Below are 15,358 nucleotides of genomic sequence, written 5' to 3'. Positions count from 1 at the left end.
CTCCAAAGAGGCAGTTAAATGATATGTACAAGTGATTTGGAAGTGCATCAAATTATGCATTTTCACTCATGATTTTTACAAGGGAGTGACCCCGGAAAGAGGCACTCCACTGCACCGCATTTTAACTGACCCTTTGGCATTGCATTTTAACTGAACCTATGGCACCGCATTTTAACTGAACCTTTGGCACCGCATTTTAACTGACCCTTTGGCATTGCATTTTAACTGACCCTTTGGAGTAGAATAGGAGGCAGTCCAGAGCACGTGGTTTGAATAACAAAATAAAATGCATTCATTATTTGTGTAAAACAAAAATATTAATAACTTTATTAAATTAACACAAATTATGAAAATTCTCTATCGAATTCAATCGCAAACATGTGTGTTTCCTCCGCTTTTCATTTAATCCAAACTTAAAGCCCTCGGCACATACGGTCCGTCAGCGTTATTTCATGTCACGCGTTAACGCACGGCATTTTAAACAATATGGAAATCCATATGGTTGCACTGATCAACGCAATTTGAAACGCACGGAAGTTAAAATTTTTTTAACTCCATGCGTTACGACGCGCGTTCGCTTTTGACATTTGTTTGTTTACATTTTGTGATCATATGTTACAAATCAAAATGGCGTAAATTGGAAATTGTTGTAGTTATTGTTCATTTCATTTTCTGCGTTTCGCTTGCATTTTTAAGGAAAAATAAAAAATAATATAATTGAAAATGGAAGAAGCCCTGATAAATGCCGTCCAGCAACACCCATGCATATACGACAAATCCTCAAAGGCGTATAGAAATAAATTCTCGAAGGAAAAGGCATGGGACGCTGTGGCAAATGCTGTCGGTAAACCAGGTAAGGAGAAACCAAAATTTATTAAAATTTGTTCTATTATTTTTGTTTATTTTCACAGTAAAACAGTGCCAGACAAGGTGGAAGAGTCTGAGGGACCGGTTTGTGAAGGAAGAGTTGAAGCTGGCTTCGGGGAGTGAAGCTCCCGAATATATGGATTGGAAGTTTTCCGCCTCGATGTCCTTCCTACGCGATCATCTGCAGCCGAGACCGTAAGTTAATTTTATTAATAATAATCCTACTCCTCAATAGAAATTGTAATATATGTATGTGAGTTTGTTTTGCCGATGTACGTGACAGCGCGAAATATTCGCCCTAGGCCCACTTTCTAAAAGAAAGGGTGCTACTAAAGAACCTTTGGCATAAATAGAATACTCTACCATCTGGAGGAAAAATCTAAAATTTTTACCACAGTTAGATCTTTACGTCCTGATTACAAAAATGTAAAGTATGTTTGTCCATACTTCCCGAGATATGGGCCCGTGAAGTTCCGAAAATTCCCTTGTTAGTGTTAGTTTTCGTGCCCTAAATTGGCTCCTGTCCATAGGAGAAAGGAATCCCCGACCGAAGGCCGGCTACTAAGAAAAAACTTGCAATTAAAAAAAATTTCAGATTTTTTCCGTCAGCTGGTAGAGTATTCAATTTGTTCCGAACCTTTCTCAAATAATGAGTGCTTTTATAGAAGATATATAGAACAAAGTAATATTGTTTTCTGTCCAACTTATTGCTGTCACTTGAATTACATTCCACTGTCCTAGAATTACGCAGATTCTTGGCCATTTATTTTGGATCACTTGGCATAGTGAGTGAGTGATACCTCACTAGACCTTGAAAAGATGAACCGATTGGTTTCACACGATGACTTGGCAGACAATAGGTGTGTCGTTTAATCAATAATTTGTACATGTCCAGTAGCTTCTTGTAAATGTTACCGATTTTTGTCGGAAACTCAAGAATTAAGTTAAAGATTCGACTAAATGTGGGTGCGCCATTGTACAGGCCTTGGTTCCGAGATTGAAGGAACTAGATGAACGAATGAGCCAAATGTAGTTCCAATAATTTTTTCTTGGGAATAATTAATTTGAACTGTTCGTTCCGAAATTACGCAGATGTTTACAAATTTTTTGTAATAGGAAAATATGTCAAATGTTACGTTAAAGAAATCGAAAGAATTTGTAATCTTTCATATCAGGGTTTCATCGATTCCATAGAAGACCAGTTGCAGGTGAGAACAGAAGTCTATATGCTGGCCGTGGAGGAGCAAACGTGGATAAATCATTACAACAGATCATACAACAAGGCAATGGATTTGTTAAGGCAAGACAAGTTGAGTCAAATCTGGCCTCGGCCATAGATGCTCTCCAATAATGTCTGCTCCCTTAGAATGCAAAATAATTCTTTTCCAGCAGGCTTCCAAAAAGCAGTATTATCAATATCTGCGTGCACTGAAAACTTTGGAAATGCCACATTTACCTAAATTGCAAAATTACAAATTTGCTTCATGCTATAACGGTGATTGAGGACAATATAAGTGATTCATCGGAAGCTGATTTTAGAGAGCTTCTGGAAAGAAGCAATCGAACATACCAAAAAGTTGTGATATCAATACCATAATCGAAGATCCCAAGAACTCGACGAAGAAAAGTGCTGCGGACACTGCGACAACAGATGAGGAAAATTTAAGTACCCAAGATTGAATTGATTTTTCACTAATATAACAGCGAAGTTATCAAGCAAAGCTAGTATTGCAGCCACCTCCAGGAATGCATGATAATTTGGATGCCTATAAATTGTACATTTGTTCCATTGCGGGTTTCTTTGTGCTCGAATATTATGTAAAGCTGGTGATGTTGTGACCACTAGCTATTTGGAGGATTTGTGGTCAACATCGCTGACAAAATTTGTCGATGAAATAGGTATGAGCTCGTCGTCATGGACCGATCCAAACATTTTGCTGAGAATTATGAAGTGCATTACGCTTTCAATTAGCACATTTAGTGCTATGGTTATTTTAATTCCTTGCGGCAATTGTCAGTTTGAAGGAGAAAGGTGTGTGGCATATTGTAACCCTTTGCCTCTCAACACCCTCTCACGCCGACAAAATGACAATTGCCGCAAGGAAATTGGCCTAATGTAAATATGGACTTGGATGTATATTTAAAAAATGTTGGAATGTTACCAATTCTACAACGTTGGGTCCATGTTTTCCGTGGCATGCTCGACAAGGAACAACTCTGCTCATGGTTGTAGAAAACATTTAAGAATTTGAAGCAATAATTGAACGTTTTCTCTTCCATTCAGAACAATTGGAAAACGCCCCCTTTCCCAAAAAGTTCACATTTTCCAGCATGGTACCAGACGATGATACACGTCAAACCAAAGAGTTTATGTATGCCTTAATGAAATTTGTTGATGATCTAACGCTTTCACCCACTGAAGTTGCTACCATTGTGAGAAAAGGTGCAGCTTTAGCAGTTACCTGTGGGTGATATTTCGGATCTTATACAAATTGTAACTGATACACAATATTTGGAAAAGATACGTCAATTTTTTGCCCTGTACCTGTACTATTTATTTATTTGTTCAATTTAACATGTATAACAAAGCCAATAGGCCAATTATTGAAATACAATATGGAAGAATGTGTCACATATTTACATGATTATTATACCAAAGAGGATCGTTACAATTTATTATATTCACAATCGATTATCATATTGGAGAAAAACTGCTGGAAACAGTTTTAAAACAATTGGAGAATTTATCTGATGGGCAAAATTGAATACATGTGTATGTAGGTTTTTGAATCCATTTCCCAACATTCCTCAGATGTGAAATTTTGAAAACAACGATGAATTGTGACTCAATTCGACAGGAGATAGTTGAGTAGGTTTGGTAAGGCAGTTGAAAAGGTGGAGAGTAACGCGTGGGCATCTTCCGCATGCTGAGCAGATGTTTTGTACGGTGTCAGCAATCCAATACTAAGACGTCTGCACCATCCAGATCGTAATTGAGCCAAACGTAGCGTGTTTTCACGGTAACGCCCGACCATCACAATGGTATGCTTTCGTTGTATACAGGAAGAATCTTTGTCTCCCTATGTAGATGGTCCAGGGCAGACATGAGGAGGCACCCTGTTGTAGTTGTGACAGCTTTGAATATTTTTCCATTGTGATCTAGGGATTCTCTCTTGTATCGTTGGCTTGTCACAGATAGTCGTGTTATGCACGGACGACGGGAACATGCTGTCGGATGTGACCCCTAGAATATTGGGATAGTTTGTGGTCGGAATTCTGCTATCATCGACCGTGACATTCAACTCTGTTCTCACCTCTGTCGTCCATGTGGTTAGTGGTGGGTATTTGCATATTCCGCGCGTGGAAAAAGATGGTAAGATCAGTCAAATAGGAATTCAGCATTTCACAAATGATATCAAGATCGTACCATCGTACGTACGCATACGTTACGATCTCAATTCTGGAGGGGGGTTGAACACAGGAGAGGTAAAGGTTACAATTTTGAATGTTTGCATTTGAACCATGGCACAATTACCCAGGTATGGCATCGTAAAATTTTGAATATGTTATGTCAAAACTTTCTTTATGTTGTTGGGGAAATTACAACAAAAATATTTTTTTATAAAGGGATTTGACTTTTCATATTCGATCAGCTGGTGTAATGCACTACCTAGTAGTTCTGCCATGATTTGAACCTAACCTGAATTGAAATAAATTAAATAATGGATATGTTAACTTCAGTTCAATGTCAACGTAGTCGGCATCGTCGACTATATCCTTCCCAAATCCTTTGTATATGAATTATTAAATGATTTTTTACTACCTAAATGCAAGTATTTACAATGTTTTCTATATTTTTGAAATGTAATATTTTTATATGTATTTCTAGAACAACAAGCAATTTCGATTCCTATCAAGGAGAAGAGTATTTAACAGAGGACTTTGAAAGTTCTTATGAAACTTCATTTGAAGTGTTGCCGCAGGCAACTCCAGAAACCTCTCCTACTGATCTTCCAAAAAATAAGAAGCGTAAAACCGATGAAGCCCACGAGAAATTTTGCGAAGTAATGGGAAACCTTAATAGTGCAGTCAAAGTGAGCATGGAAGGAGAATTAACAAATAATGGATTTTATAAGTATATTGATTCCATGTTAAAAACGATGGATGACAAATCTAGAAGGCTAATAGAAGTTGAAATAATAAATCTTGTTGCAGAAAGAGTAAATATTTTATATATTTAATAGACTTAGTATAAAACATATCATTTGAATTGAACTTGTACCTTTTATATACTTATGGACTGACTATATATAATGTTTTTTTAAGTTACTTTTTATATCTTTTAAGTAAATATTTATTGCCTAGATGACTGTTTCTCTAAAACCTAAGTAAACCAATAAAACATTATTCCAATTGTCAGTTTTTAGGACACCATCATCCCCTCCTAAAAACAGACAAATTTGAGCAATGATTTTTTTTTACTAGAATTGGTCGATTTTCTGTCTGTTTTACCTTTTATTTAAATACATATCATGTATTGAACTTTATAAAAAATGTATATCGTCATAAGTGTTCCTAGTCTTACCTACCCCCATTACTATATGTCTTCTTTTGTTAACGTTTGGATTTTCCGAACAGATTTATAGAGTTCCGGTTATTTAAAGGTAAATGTGATCGTTAAATTTCATGGAGGACATTCTTGTCATTAACTTTAATGTGTAAAATATATTTGTGATGACTGCAAATTGGTTCATTTTGCGTTTTAAAATCCATCCAAAAGTAAAAGAAGACATAATAGTGGCCCTTAGAGTAAATAATTTTTCCATTTTATTTGAAATAAATATTTTGAATTCATATTAAAATTGTTTCATTTCGATTAAAAGAAATCTATATACATACATATATTGTATACAAGAAGGACCTAAGTCAAACAGAATGAAATTTGGTACTTATTGCTTGGCATATTTAAAGAATGTTTTACTTTACTTTTTTACTGTGATATTAAATAAATAAAATAAAAAGTAGAGATCATAGGTTTGTGAATATCCCGTATTACGGATACGTATTCCTAGATATGTAGCCTTTCAGTATATCTCTTATTTCAAATGCTCTTTTCGAAGCATTATTAGAATTATTTTTTTTAAGTTTTGTTAGATTTTTCTGGTTTTTTATCTCGTCTCTCCACAAACCCTTTCTACCGTCCTTATCGCCCGCAAAGTTCTTAGGGCAGTACTTCTCATCATTATCCTTCAGAAAGTTGTGAAGGACAATAGTTGCTTTCACAATATTTTCAGCAACATGTGGGCTAACATATAGTGGACCAAGTAATATCCTCCACCTAGCCGTTAATATCCCAAAGGCATTCTCGATAGTCCTCCTTGCTCTGGAAAGTCTCATATTGTACATTTCTCTGTCTGCAGGGAGAAGTATTCCTGGATAGGGACGCATTAGATTGTTTCTTAGCGGAAAAGCTGCATCTCCCACGAGAAAATAGGGCACATTTTCCCCACCGACTTCTATTGGAGCATCTGGAGGTAGATTTAGCTCGTTGTTTAGAAGACTTTTTCCAAACTCAGAGTTTCTTAGCACGCCACCATCACTTTGTGATCCATATGCCCCTATATCCACAACTGTAAACCTGTAGTCTGCGTCGCAAACCGCCATTAAAACTATGGAATATGTACCTTAACAAAAAAATAAAAGTTAGTTCCTTCTTCCAAGTTTGGATTTAGGCAAATACCTTTATAATTGTAGTACATTGATCCTGAATTGTGTGGGGATTTTATATATACATGTTTTCCATCAATGGCTCCTACACAATGTGGAAAATTCCATACTTCTTCAAACCTTTCCGCCATTTTCGACCAGTCTGCTGTCAATGGAGTTTCTAGGTACTGAGTCGAGAGTTTTTCCCAAATCTTTTGGCACGTATCTTTTATAATATATCTCACTGTTGAGGCTCCAATCTTGAATGTCACGGATAAATAGCTTACACTATCCCCATTTGCCAGATATCTGGAAAAGTAAGTACATATAGTTATCCTAAAAACACTAAAATTATTTTACTAACTTACATTAGCGTTAAAAACAAACGACACTTTGCAGAAATTGTGGGTCTATTTGAATTTTTGGTTAATTCAGATTCCAATATATGGAAGAGGACATCAAATACTGCGGGCGTCATTCTTACCAAAAGTTGGAATTGTTCCAAGTCAGTATTATATAGTCTTTCGAAGTCCAGAGCAAAGAAGCCGTCCTCATCCCTACGTTCAAAGAGAGGCCTCACCCAAAACCTTCTTGGTCTTGGTAAACATTTCAAAGCCTCATATAACCCGTAGGCAATATTTGCATAATAGCGTATTGTTAAAATATCCATCAAGATAAATAATTTTCCAGATTTTGTTTTCAAACAAATTTCTAATTGTGAGCGCGTCACACATACACATACTATTGCATTCAGAAAACATATGTTTTTTAGTGGTGTGTTGGTGGCGCGTCTCATGTGCGTTAGCAAAATCTAACGCGTGTGACATATCAGCGCGTAACGCATCGCAAAACTCAACGCGCCGTATGTGCCGAGGCCTTAAGTGCTTTTGCTTCATCTGCTAAATGGGTTTGATATTGTCTTCCCATCACCAGTTAAGATTTTGATATGTACTCCAACAGCACTCCATTGGGAAATTTTCTTCTCGTGAGATACCGGAAAAATGTTCACAAATTAAATATTATTTAGTTTGTATTAACAAATGTTTGGAAACGTTAACACGATTATCTCTTTTTGGAAATGTATTCCGCTGCCTGTAGAGATGAACAAACTGATTTATGTACATGTAGGGATCTCTAACAACTGCTAATAAAATGTAGTGAACGGAGTGCCTTTTTCACGACTCCGTTGAACTGCCTCCGGATGTTGTTAAAATGTGACAAATGGATGTGATTGTTTGGATTGCATCCAAATGCGGTTAAAATGTGAGGAATGGAGTGCCTTTTTCACGACTCCGTTTGAACTGCATAAAAACATGCCGTGAAAGAACTAGTCTACATTGCACTACTTCCAATTTATTTTGCTGGGATATTATTCAAACACCACACACACATACACAGTTTGTTTATATTGTTTTGAAGTTTTAGGTATACTCGAATGAAAAAAATTAAATTGACATAAAGCTTTGGCTAACCTTTCTTATTAAACCATGCAACAGCGTGTTTTTGTAAAAATGCTTGCCTGTCACACGAACCGTTCGTACTAAAACGTATACGTTCAAAATTTGGTTCTTGTAAAATTTTACGAACCATTCGTTTTTATTTAAAAGCTTTCGTCTATTTCAGAAAAGCTTTTATATTTCAGGGTTTCCATGATACATATTTTGTAAATTTTGCATAGGCATCTGCACGTAAAATGTGTTACTTGATGGCAACCCCGATAAACAGATGACAAACAAAAAATAAGAAAAATTGTAATCAAATTTGTCCAAAAATAATTTTGATAACATGAAGAAACGGATGTACATATACGCGTGTGCTTCTATGGAAATAAATAAAATTGCATTCCCTTCCAGTTTTCGTGTGTTTTGTGTCATTTATTACTCAAATTATTTAATTTTCATTCAAAGCGATGGGTCTTTTCATTCGTTTATTTTTGACGTATTCGTTCGTCTGATTTTGTTACGAAAACCAAAAAAAATACGAAAATAAAAAGCTTTCATTTGTTGGTCACACGAATACAAACGTCAACCGCTATGAAAACCAAATTGTGTCTTCGTTGATGAAATCGACGAACGAATGGGCAAAAACTTTTTACAAAAACACGCTGTTATTAGATCAATTGCGTGGAAATGCATGGACCAAATGAAGCTCTATAATGCTTTGTTTACATTTATGAAATCCACTCAATTTCAAATGTCAATTCCATTGCTTACAGCGTGTTTTTGTAAAAATGCTTGCCTGTCACACGAACCGTTCGTACTAAAACGTATACGTTCAAAATTTGGTTCTTGTAAAATTTTACGAACCATTCGTTTTTATTTAAAAGCTTTCGTCTATTTCAGAAAAGCTTTTATATTTCAGGGTTTCCATGATACATATTTTGTAAATTTTGCATAGGCATCTGCACGTAAAATGTGTTACTTGATGGCAACCCCGATAAACAGATGACAAACAAAAAATAAGAAAAATTGTAATCAAATTTGTCCAAAAATAATTTTGATAACATGAAGAAACGGATGTACATATACGCGTGTGCTTCTATGGAAATAAATAAAATTGCATTCCCTTCCAGTTTTCGTGTGTTTTGTGTCATTTATTACTCAAATTATTTAATTTTCATTCAAAGCGATGGGTCTTTTCATTCGTTTATTTTTGACGTATTCGTTCGTCTGATTTTGTTACGAAAACCAAAAAAAAATACGAAAATAAAAAGCTTTCATTTGTTGGTCACACGAATACAAACGTCAACCGCTATGAAAACCAAATTGTGTCTTCGTTGATGAAATCGACGAACGAATGGGCAAAAACTTTTTACAAAAACACGCTGTTATTAGAGCAATTGCGTGGAAATGCATGGACCAAATGAAGCTCTATAATGCTTTGTTTACATTTAAGAAATCCACTCAATTTCAAATGTCAATTCCATTGCTTAAACGTCAAATGAAATCCAATGGATTTCAGATGAGTTTTCATTTGACGTATACGCAAAAGAATTGACAGTTGAAATCATGTGGATTTCGTAGATGTAAACCAAGCACAAGCATGGGATGATAGATAACAGACAATACTATAACAAAATGCAAAAAACATACAAAAATATGCGAAAATACCCGATAGTTTTTGTTGATATTTACGTCAATTTTTGCAACAATTGTTTGTGGCGTTTAAACGACCAGTGGCTTTATTTAAGTGGGTTAAAAAGCCCCAAAAATATCATTTTCATAAAAAAAAACTAAGTTTTCACGCAAAAATTCTCGGCGCTAAGTGGTTTAATATATCTTCTACGCATGTCGAAAGTCGTGTGAATTAAACAAGAATTAAGCTGAAAACACATCCAACGTTTGGGTAAAGTTTGTGTCATTTCTGGTAGATGAATAAAAGGCAAAGTGCTGCCAAGTTTCAAATTACCAGAAATGACACAAAACTTTACTGAAACGTAGGATGTGTTTTCAGCTTTAATGTTTAAATAATTCGAAATCGGATTTAAAAAAAATCGAAATTCCTACAAACATGTCCTTTCCCAAAAAAAGTTTGCATCCGCGGAAGCAGTTGAATCACTACAAGTGTACGGTACATTTACCGTTGGAGTACATCTTTTCCTATGAATTCACTTATGAATTTTACAAGAGAGCGCGCAGCTAGGATGCACTCCATTTTGCTTCCACAGCACACAGCTAGGATGCACTCCATTTTCGATCCAAATCACAGCTTTTGGTGTAGTGTTTTGCATTGAATTTAAAGGCACTCTTCGGATTGCATTTTAGTCAGTCTAAAGATGCAATAAAAATGCAAGCCATTGCGAAATATCCCAGAATAAATAAAATGCATTTATTATTTGTGTAAAACAATAATACAAAGAAATTTATTATATAAACACAAATTAAAAAAAAGTTTCCATTAAATTCAATCACATTCGAGTTTACTTTCTCCGTTCTCCAATTAATCCAAGCGCATCTGATTTTGCTTCATCATCCTAAAGGTTTTTTATGTTACCTTCCCATCAGTAGGTCAGCTTTCGACATGGACTCCAACTGCACTCCACTCCATTAAAAATTTCCGTCTCGTGAACCACCGCAAAAATATTCGCAACTTAAGTTTTTATATCTTTATTTTAAAACAAATTCTTAGAATGTATACACTCCCTCTTATTTTTAGAATAAATGATTTCGCCAGCGGCGGGTAGGGATCAACAAATTGTTTGGTGCTGGTATGGATCTTTAAGCGAGTGGCTTTTTATTTTATTGCATCTTTAGACTGACTAAAATGCAATCCGAAGAGTGCCTTTAAATTCAATGCAAAACACTACACCAAAAGCTGTGATTTGGATCGAAAATGTAGTGCATCCTAGCTGTGTGCTGTGGAAGCAAAATGGAGTGCATCCTAGCTGCGCGCTCTCTTGTAAAATTCATAAGTGAATTCATGTATTTCAACGGCAAATGTACCGTACACTTGTAGTGATTCAACTGCATCCACGGATGCAAACTTTTTGCTGGGAAAGGACATTTTTGTAGGAATTTCGATTTTTTTTAATCCGATTTCGAATTATTTAAACATTAAAGCTGGAAACACATCCAACGTTTCAGTAAAGTTTTGTGTCATTTCTGGTAGAAGAATAAAGAAAAATTGAAACTTGGCAGCACTTTGACTTTTATTCATCTACCAGAAATGGCACAAAACTTTACCCAAACGTTGGATGTGTTTTCAGCTTAATTCTTGTATAATTCACACGAATTTCGACATGCGTAGAAGATATATTAAACCACTTAGCGCTGAGAATTTTTGCGTGAAAACTTAAATTTTTTTTATGAAAATGATATTTTTGGTGCTTTTTAACCCACTTAAAGCCACTGGTCGTTTAAACGCCACAAAAAATGGTTGCAAAAATTTACGTAAATATCGGGTATTTTCGCATATTTTTGTGTGTTTTTTGCATTTTGTTATAGTATGTGTGTTCATTTACTCAAAACTTGTACAAATTGTTACTGGATGTTGTTCGTTTACTCTACAGTACAATGCAAAAGACCTTAGCAGATTGCAAGAAGTTACAGAACTTGTACAAATTTGTACACATTGTTGAGTATACGAACACACCTAGTATTGTCTGTTATCTATCATTACATGCTTGTGCTTGGTTTACATCTACGAAATCCACTCGATTTCAACTGTCAATTCCTTTGCGTATACGTCAAATGAAAACTCATCTGAAATCCATTGGATTTCATTTGACGTTTAAGCAATGGAATTGACATTTGAAATTGAGTGGATTTCATAAATGTAAACAAAGCATTATATAGCTTCATTTGGTCCATGCATTTCCACGCAATTGCTCTAAAACGCAAACAATTCAGAAAAATCGACTTTTTTGTAATTTTCGACTTTTGATGAAAAATGTAAGTATGCGTTAAAAATTTAATTTGGAAAATTGGAAGGTTAATATCTGTGTATTCTTACATGACAATCCCTTGGTTTTTGGCAAAGAAAATGCTCTTACTATATTCCTAATAAATCCCTGACATTATATGAATGTAACATTTATGATTAAATTTTTAACGCATACTTAAATTTTTCATCAAAAGTCGAAAATTACAAAAAAGTAGATTTTTTTGAATTTCTTGCGTTTTAGACCAATTGCGTGGAAATGCATGGACCAAATGAAGATTTATAACCATGGAATGATAGATAACAGACAATACTATAACAAAATGCAAAAAACTACACCAAATATGCGAAAATACCCAAAATTTACGTCAATTTTTGCAACCATTTTTTGTGGCGTTTAAACGACCAGTGGCTTTAAGTGGGTTAAGGCCTAGGTACAGACCCGCTTCAATTCTCATAAGGCCGAGCCAATTTCTTTTGTATTCTTTTTTCAGAAATGAAGCGGAATGAAAGCCAACCGACAAGTCTTCTTATGTGCCGAAACCTTTATTGCTTCACTTTAATGGTCCAATTTTAAGTGCAGAAGAAAAAATATAGAAAATGTGTTTTGAATTTTAAAGAATATTTATATGAGAATTATTAATTATTCACTTATTTCAAATTTAAGATTTCTTAACAATTTTCTCTGATGTTGTAGTGGTGGTTGATTTCCATTTACCCTTTTGTTTTGCACATTCTTTATTGACCTCAATTAGCAATTCAATTTCGTCTTTGATATAATCCAGTTGTTTTTCTATATCATTACGTTGATATAGGGGATCCACGTCTGAGACAAAGCAGAACATTTAGTATATATATGCTTACAAAAATATCTGAAAATGTCAGTACTTACTTCTCCTTTTGCACAGCAAACGATACATGTAGTGGATACCATCCAAAGCACGATCTTTATTCAAATCATGGGTGGCGACTGTATCTTTGGCATTGGCCATAATTTTCTCCCATTTTGAACATTCGGCACGAGCCTGATTGTAGGATCTTTCCAATTCGGCTAGATCATTTTTAAGACCCAACACTGTGAGAGCTGCCTCATTGGTTATCTTGACCATGCGTTTACGCATTTCCTCAATTTCTTGGATTTTTTCCTGTTCCAAACGGGAAATCTCCACTTGGGCAAGCACTACGAAAAAAGTTATTCAAAAACAGTAAGTCCCGGTCCACACTAGAGTGATTTCATTGACAAAATTTCATGAAATATGCGTTCTTACATCGAGTTCCATTCTAAAGTAATTTTTTGAAATTGCTGTAGTGGGGAACTCGAGCTAAGGACGCCGAATTTCATGAAATTATTGCATAAAAATCGTACTAGTGTGGATCGCGGCTAAGGAACTTTATAGGATTTGCGTTCTCAAACTTACTTAAAGCATCACATCGATCCATGCAATCTTTAACCGATTCAAAAATATCCGATTTCTCAACAACTTCCTCCAAAACCTTTTCGTAGGGTTCAAATTCTTTAACCGTGGCTTTCAAAACGTCGCGGAAATGGGCTTAAACCAATTAAAAACAAATTTAGAAACCTTTATTTACTATGTAATTTTTTGTGCAGAGATGTACTCACTTAGTTCTTCAATGCTGGTTTTGTACTTGGCAATTTGTTCCCTCAACTCTTCGTGCATTGCCGTCTCTTCGGCCACCTTCTTTTCGGCAATACGTTTCTTATCCGAGCAATCTTTTATGAAATTATTCACCTCAATGAAACGTTTTCGCAAATTGGCATGTATCTTGTACAGCTTGCGAATGCGGGCAGCATTTCCTGCTGCCTGAGTTTTGGCATTTTCAAGCATTTCCTCTTGTAAACGCATCATGGCAGCATGTTCACGCTCATTTCGTATGTAAAGCAATTCTATGGAATCACCAGCTGAATCCCAATTTGGAGGTTTCCTGAAAAGTAAAATACAAATTAGTCTCCATTCCTTGTTATGCTTGTTCCTTTGTCAGACTTACACAAAAAATGCTTTTTGCTGTTTGGACTCTATGTAATCTCCAACAGCCTTTTCAGGACTCAAATCCAAATTACCAATAACATCTACTTTGGTTGTTGGCTTAAGGCGTGGCATTTTTAGGAAATGTGTTAAAAAATTTCGATGATATACGATATTTGGGTACGAAGTAGAGAATGAAGTTGTTTTTTTTAATATATTTAAAAAAACACCTGCCGTTATGACAACAAACAGTTTACAGCGTTGCCATAACAATAATGAATGTAATATTATGAAGGGTTGTATTTATTATAAAGCTATGTTCACATGTGGTCTGTTCCTTTACTTTTGAAAATGGTAAAACTGGCAAAAGTAGCAAAAGTTGTAAACTGCTCCCATATGAATTGTATTGTGTCTGAAGTAAAGGAACGCTTTTCGAGAAAAAAGTGGTAAAACTTGAAGATTCTTGAACGTAAAGGAACAGAGCTATGATATCATGGTACAATTACCAAGGTAGAAATGGATCAACCCTCCTGATTGAACTGAGCTGAACACACATCCAACGTTTGAGTAATACTATGTTTACATTTACGAAATCCACTCGATTTCATCTGTCAATTCCTTTGTGTATACGTCAAATGAAAACTCATCTGAAATCGATTCGATTTCATTTGACGTTTGAGCAATGGAATTGACAGTTGAAATCGAGTGGATTTCGTAAATGTAAACATAGTATAAAGTTTTGTGTCATTTCTGATAGAAGAATAAAAGACAAAGTGTTGCCAAGTTTCAATTTTTCTTTATTCTTCTACTAGAAATGACACAAAATTTTACCCAAACGTTGGTTGCATTCTTCGCTATGCTCTAGTAAAAGAGTAAATTAAAAAAAGCAAACTATTTCGATTTCGTCTCGGCCGTTTTTTATTCTTCCACCAGAAATGAAGCCACGCAAGCAAGAAAAATGCATTGTGTTTGTACCTTAATTGTACCAAGCATGATACTAACCCTGCGTTTACACATGAAAGGACAGTTGAGTTCATGTCATGTTCATGCTGCGGCCTTAAAGCCCTCGGCACAAACGGTCCGTTGAGCGTCGCGTTAGAACAACCACATGAAAAAAGTGTAAATGATGACAAGTTTTTTGAAAAACAACAATACCCAGCAAAAAATTTTGGAAGTTGTGCATGTGGAGTTATGATTTCAAAACATCCTTCGATGCAGTCCACACGGAGTTATGAAAAATGCACTCCGTTGGATACAATTTATAAGCAGTTGCTTTAGAGATCCATACAAAAAAAAAAAACTGTTGGTTGAAATCATGTATTCTAAAAATAAGAGAGAGTGTATACATTTCTAAGAAGTTGTTATAAAATAAATAAAAACTCAAGTTGCGAACTTGTTTGCGGAAATTTTTAATGGAGTGG

At 35.2% G+C, this 15,358-nt stretch overlaps 2 protein-coding genes across 2 annotated transcripts; one reads left to right on the top strand and one right to left on the bottom strand.

Moving 5' to 3' along the window:
• The first annotated feature begins 413 nt into the window (after positions 1-413).
• LOC141397972 (uncharacterized) lies at positions 414-5,721 on the top strand. Its single transcript, XM_073975014.1, has 3 exons — positions 414-853; positions 912-1,062; positions 4,757-5,721. The coding sequence occupies exons 1-3, from the start codon at positions 724-726 to the stop codon at positions 5,106-5,108; spliced, it is 633 nt and encodes a 210-aa protein (XP_073831115.1). The 5' UTR covers positions 414-723; the 3' UTR covers positions 5,109-5,721.
• A 6,783-nt stretch (positions 5,722-12,504) lies between these two features.
• Positions 12,505-14,188, bottom strand: LOC141397694 (cilia- and flagella-associated protein 73-like). The gene is made up of 5 exons (XM_073974332.1): positions 13,960-14,188; positions 13,574-13,896; positions 13,371-13,502; positions 12,845-13,132; positions 12,505-12,778 (listed from the first exon to the last, which is right to left on the bottom strand). The coding sequence occupies exons 1-5, from the start codon at positions 14,070-14,072 to the stop codon at positions 12,615-12,617; spliced, it is 1,020 nt and encodes a 339-aa protein (XP_073830433.1). The 5' UTR covers positions 14,073-14,188; the 3' UTR covers positions 12,505-12,614.
• Positions 14,189-15,358: the final 1,170 nt, after the last annotated feature.

This window comes from Musca autumnalis, unplaced genomic scaffold (genome assembly GCF_047663935.1).
Source record: "Musca autumnalis isolate F117 unplaced genomic scaffold, ASM4766393v1 scaffold_3, whole genome shotgun sequence".
In the NCBI taxonomy this organism is placed as follows: Eukaryota; Metazoa; Arthropoda; class Insecta; order Diptera; family Muscidae; genus Musca; species Musca autumnalis.
Note: the sequence above shows the minus strand (reverse complement) of the source record. Positions and strands in the feature narration are given on the sequence as shown.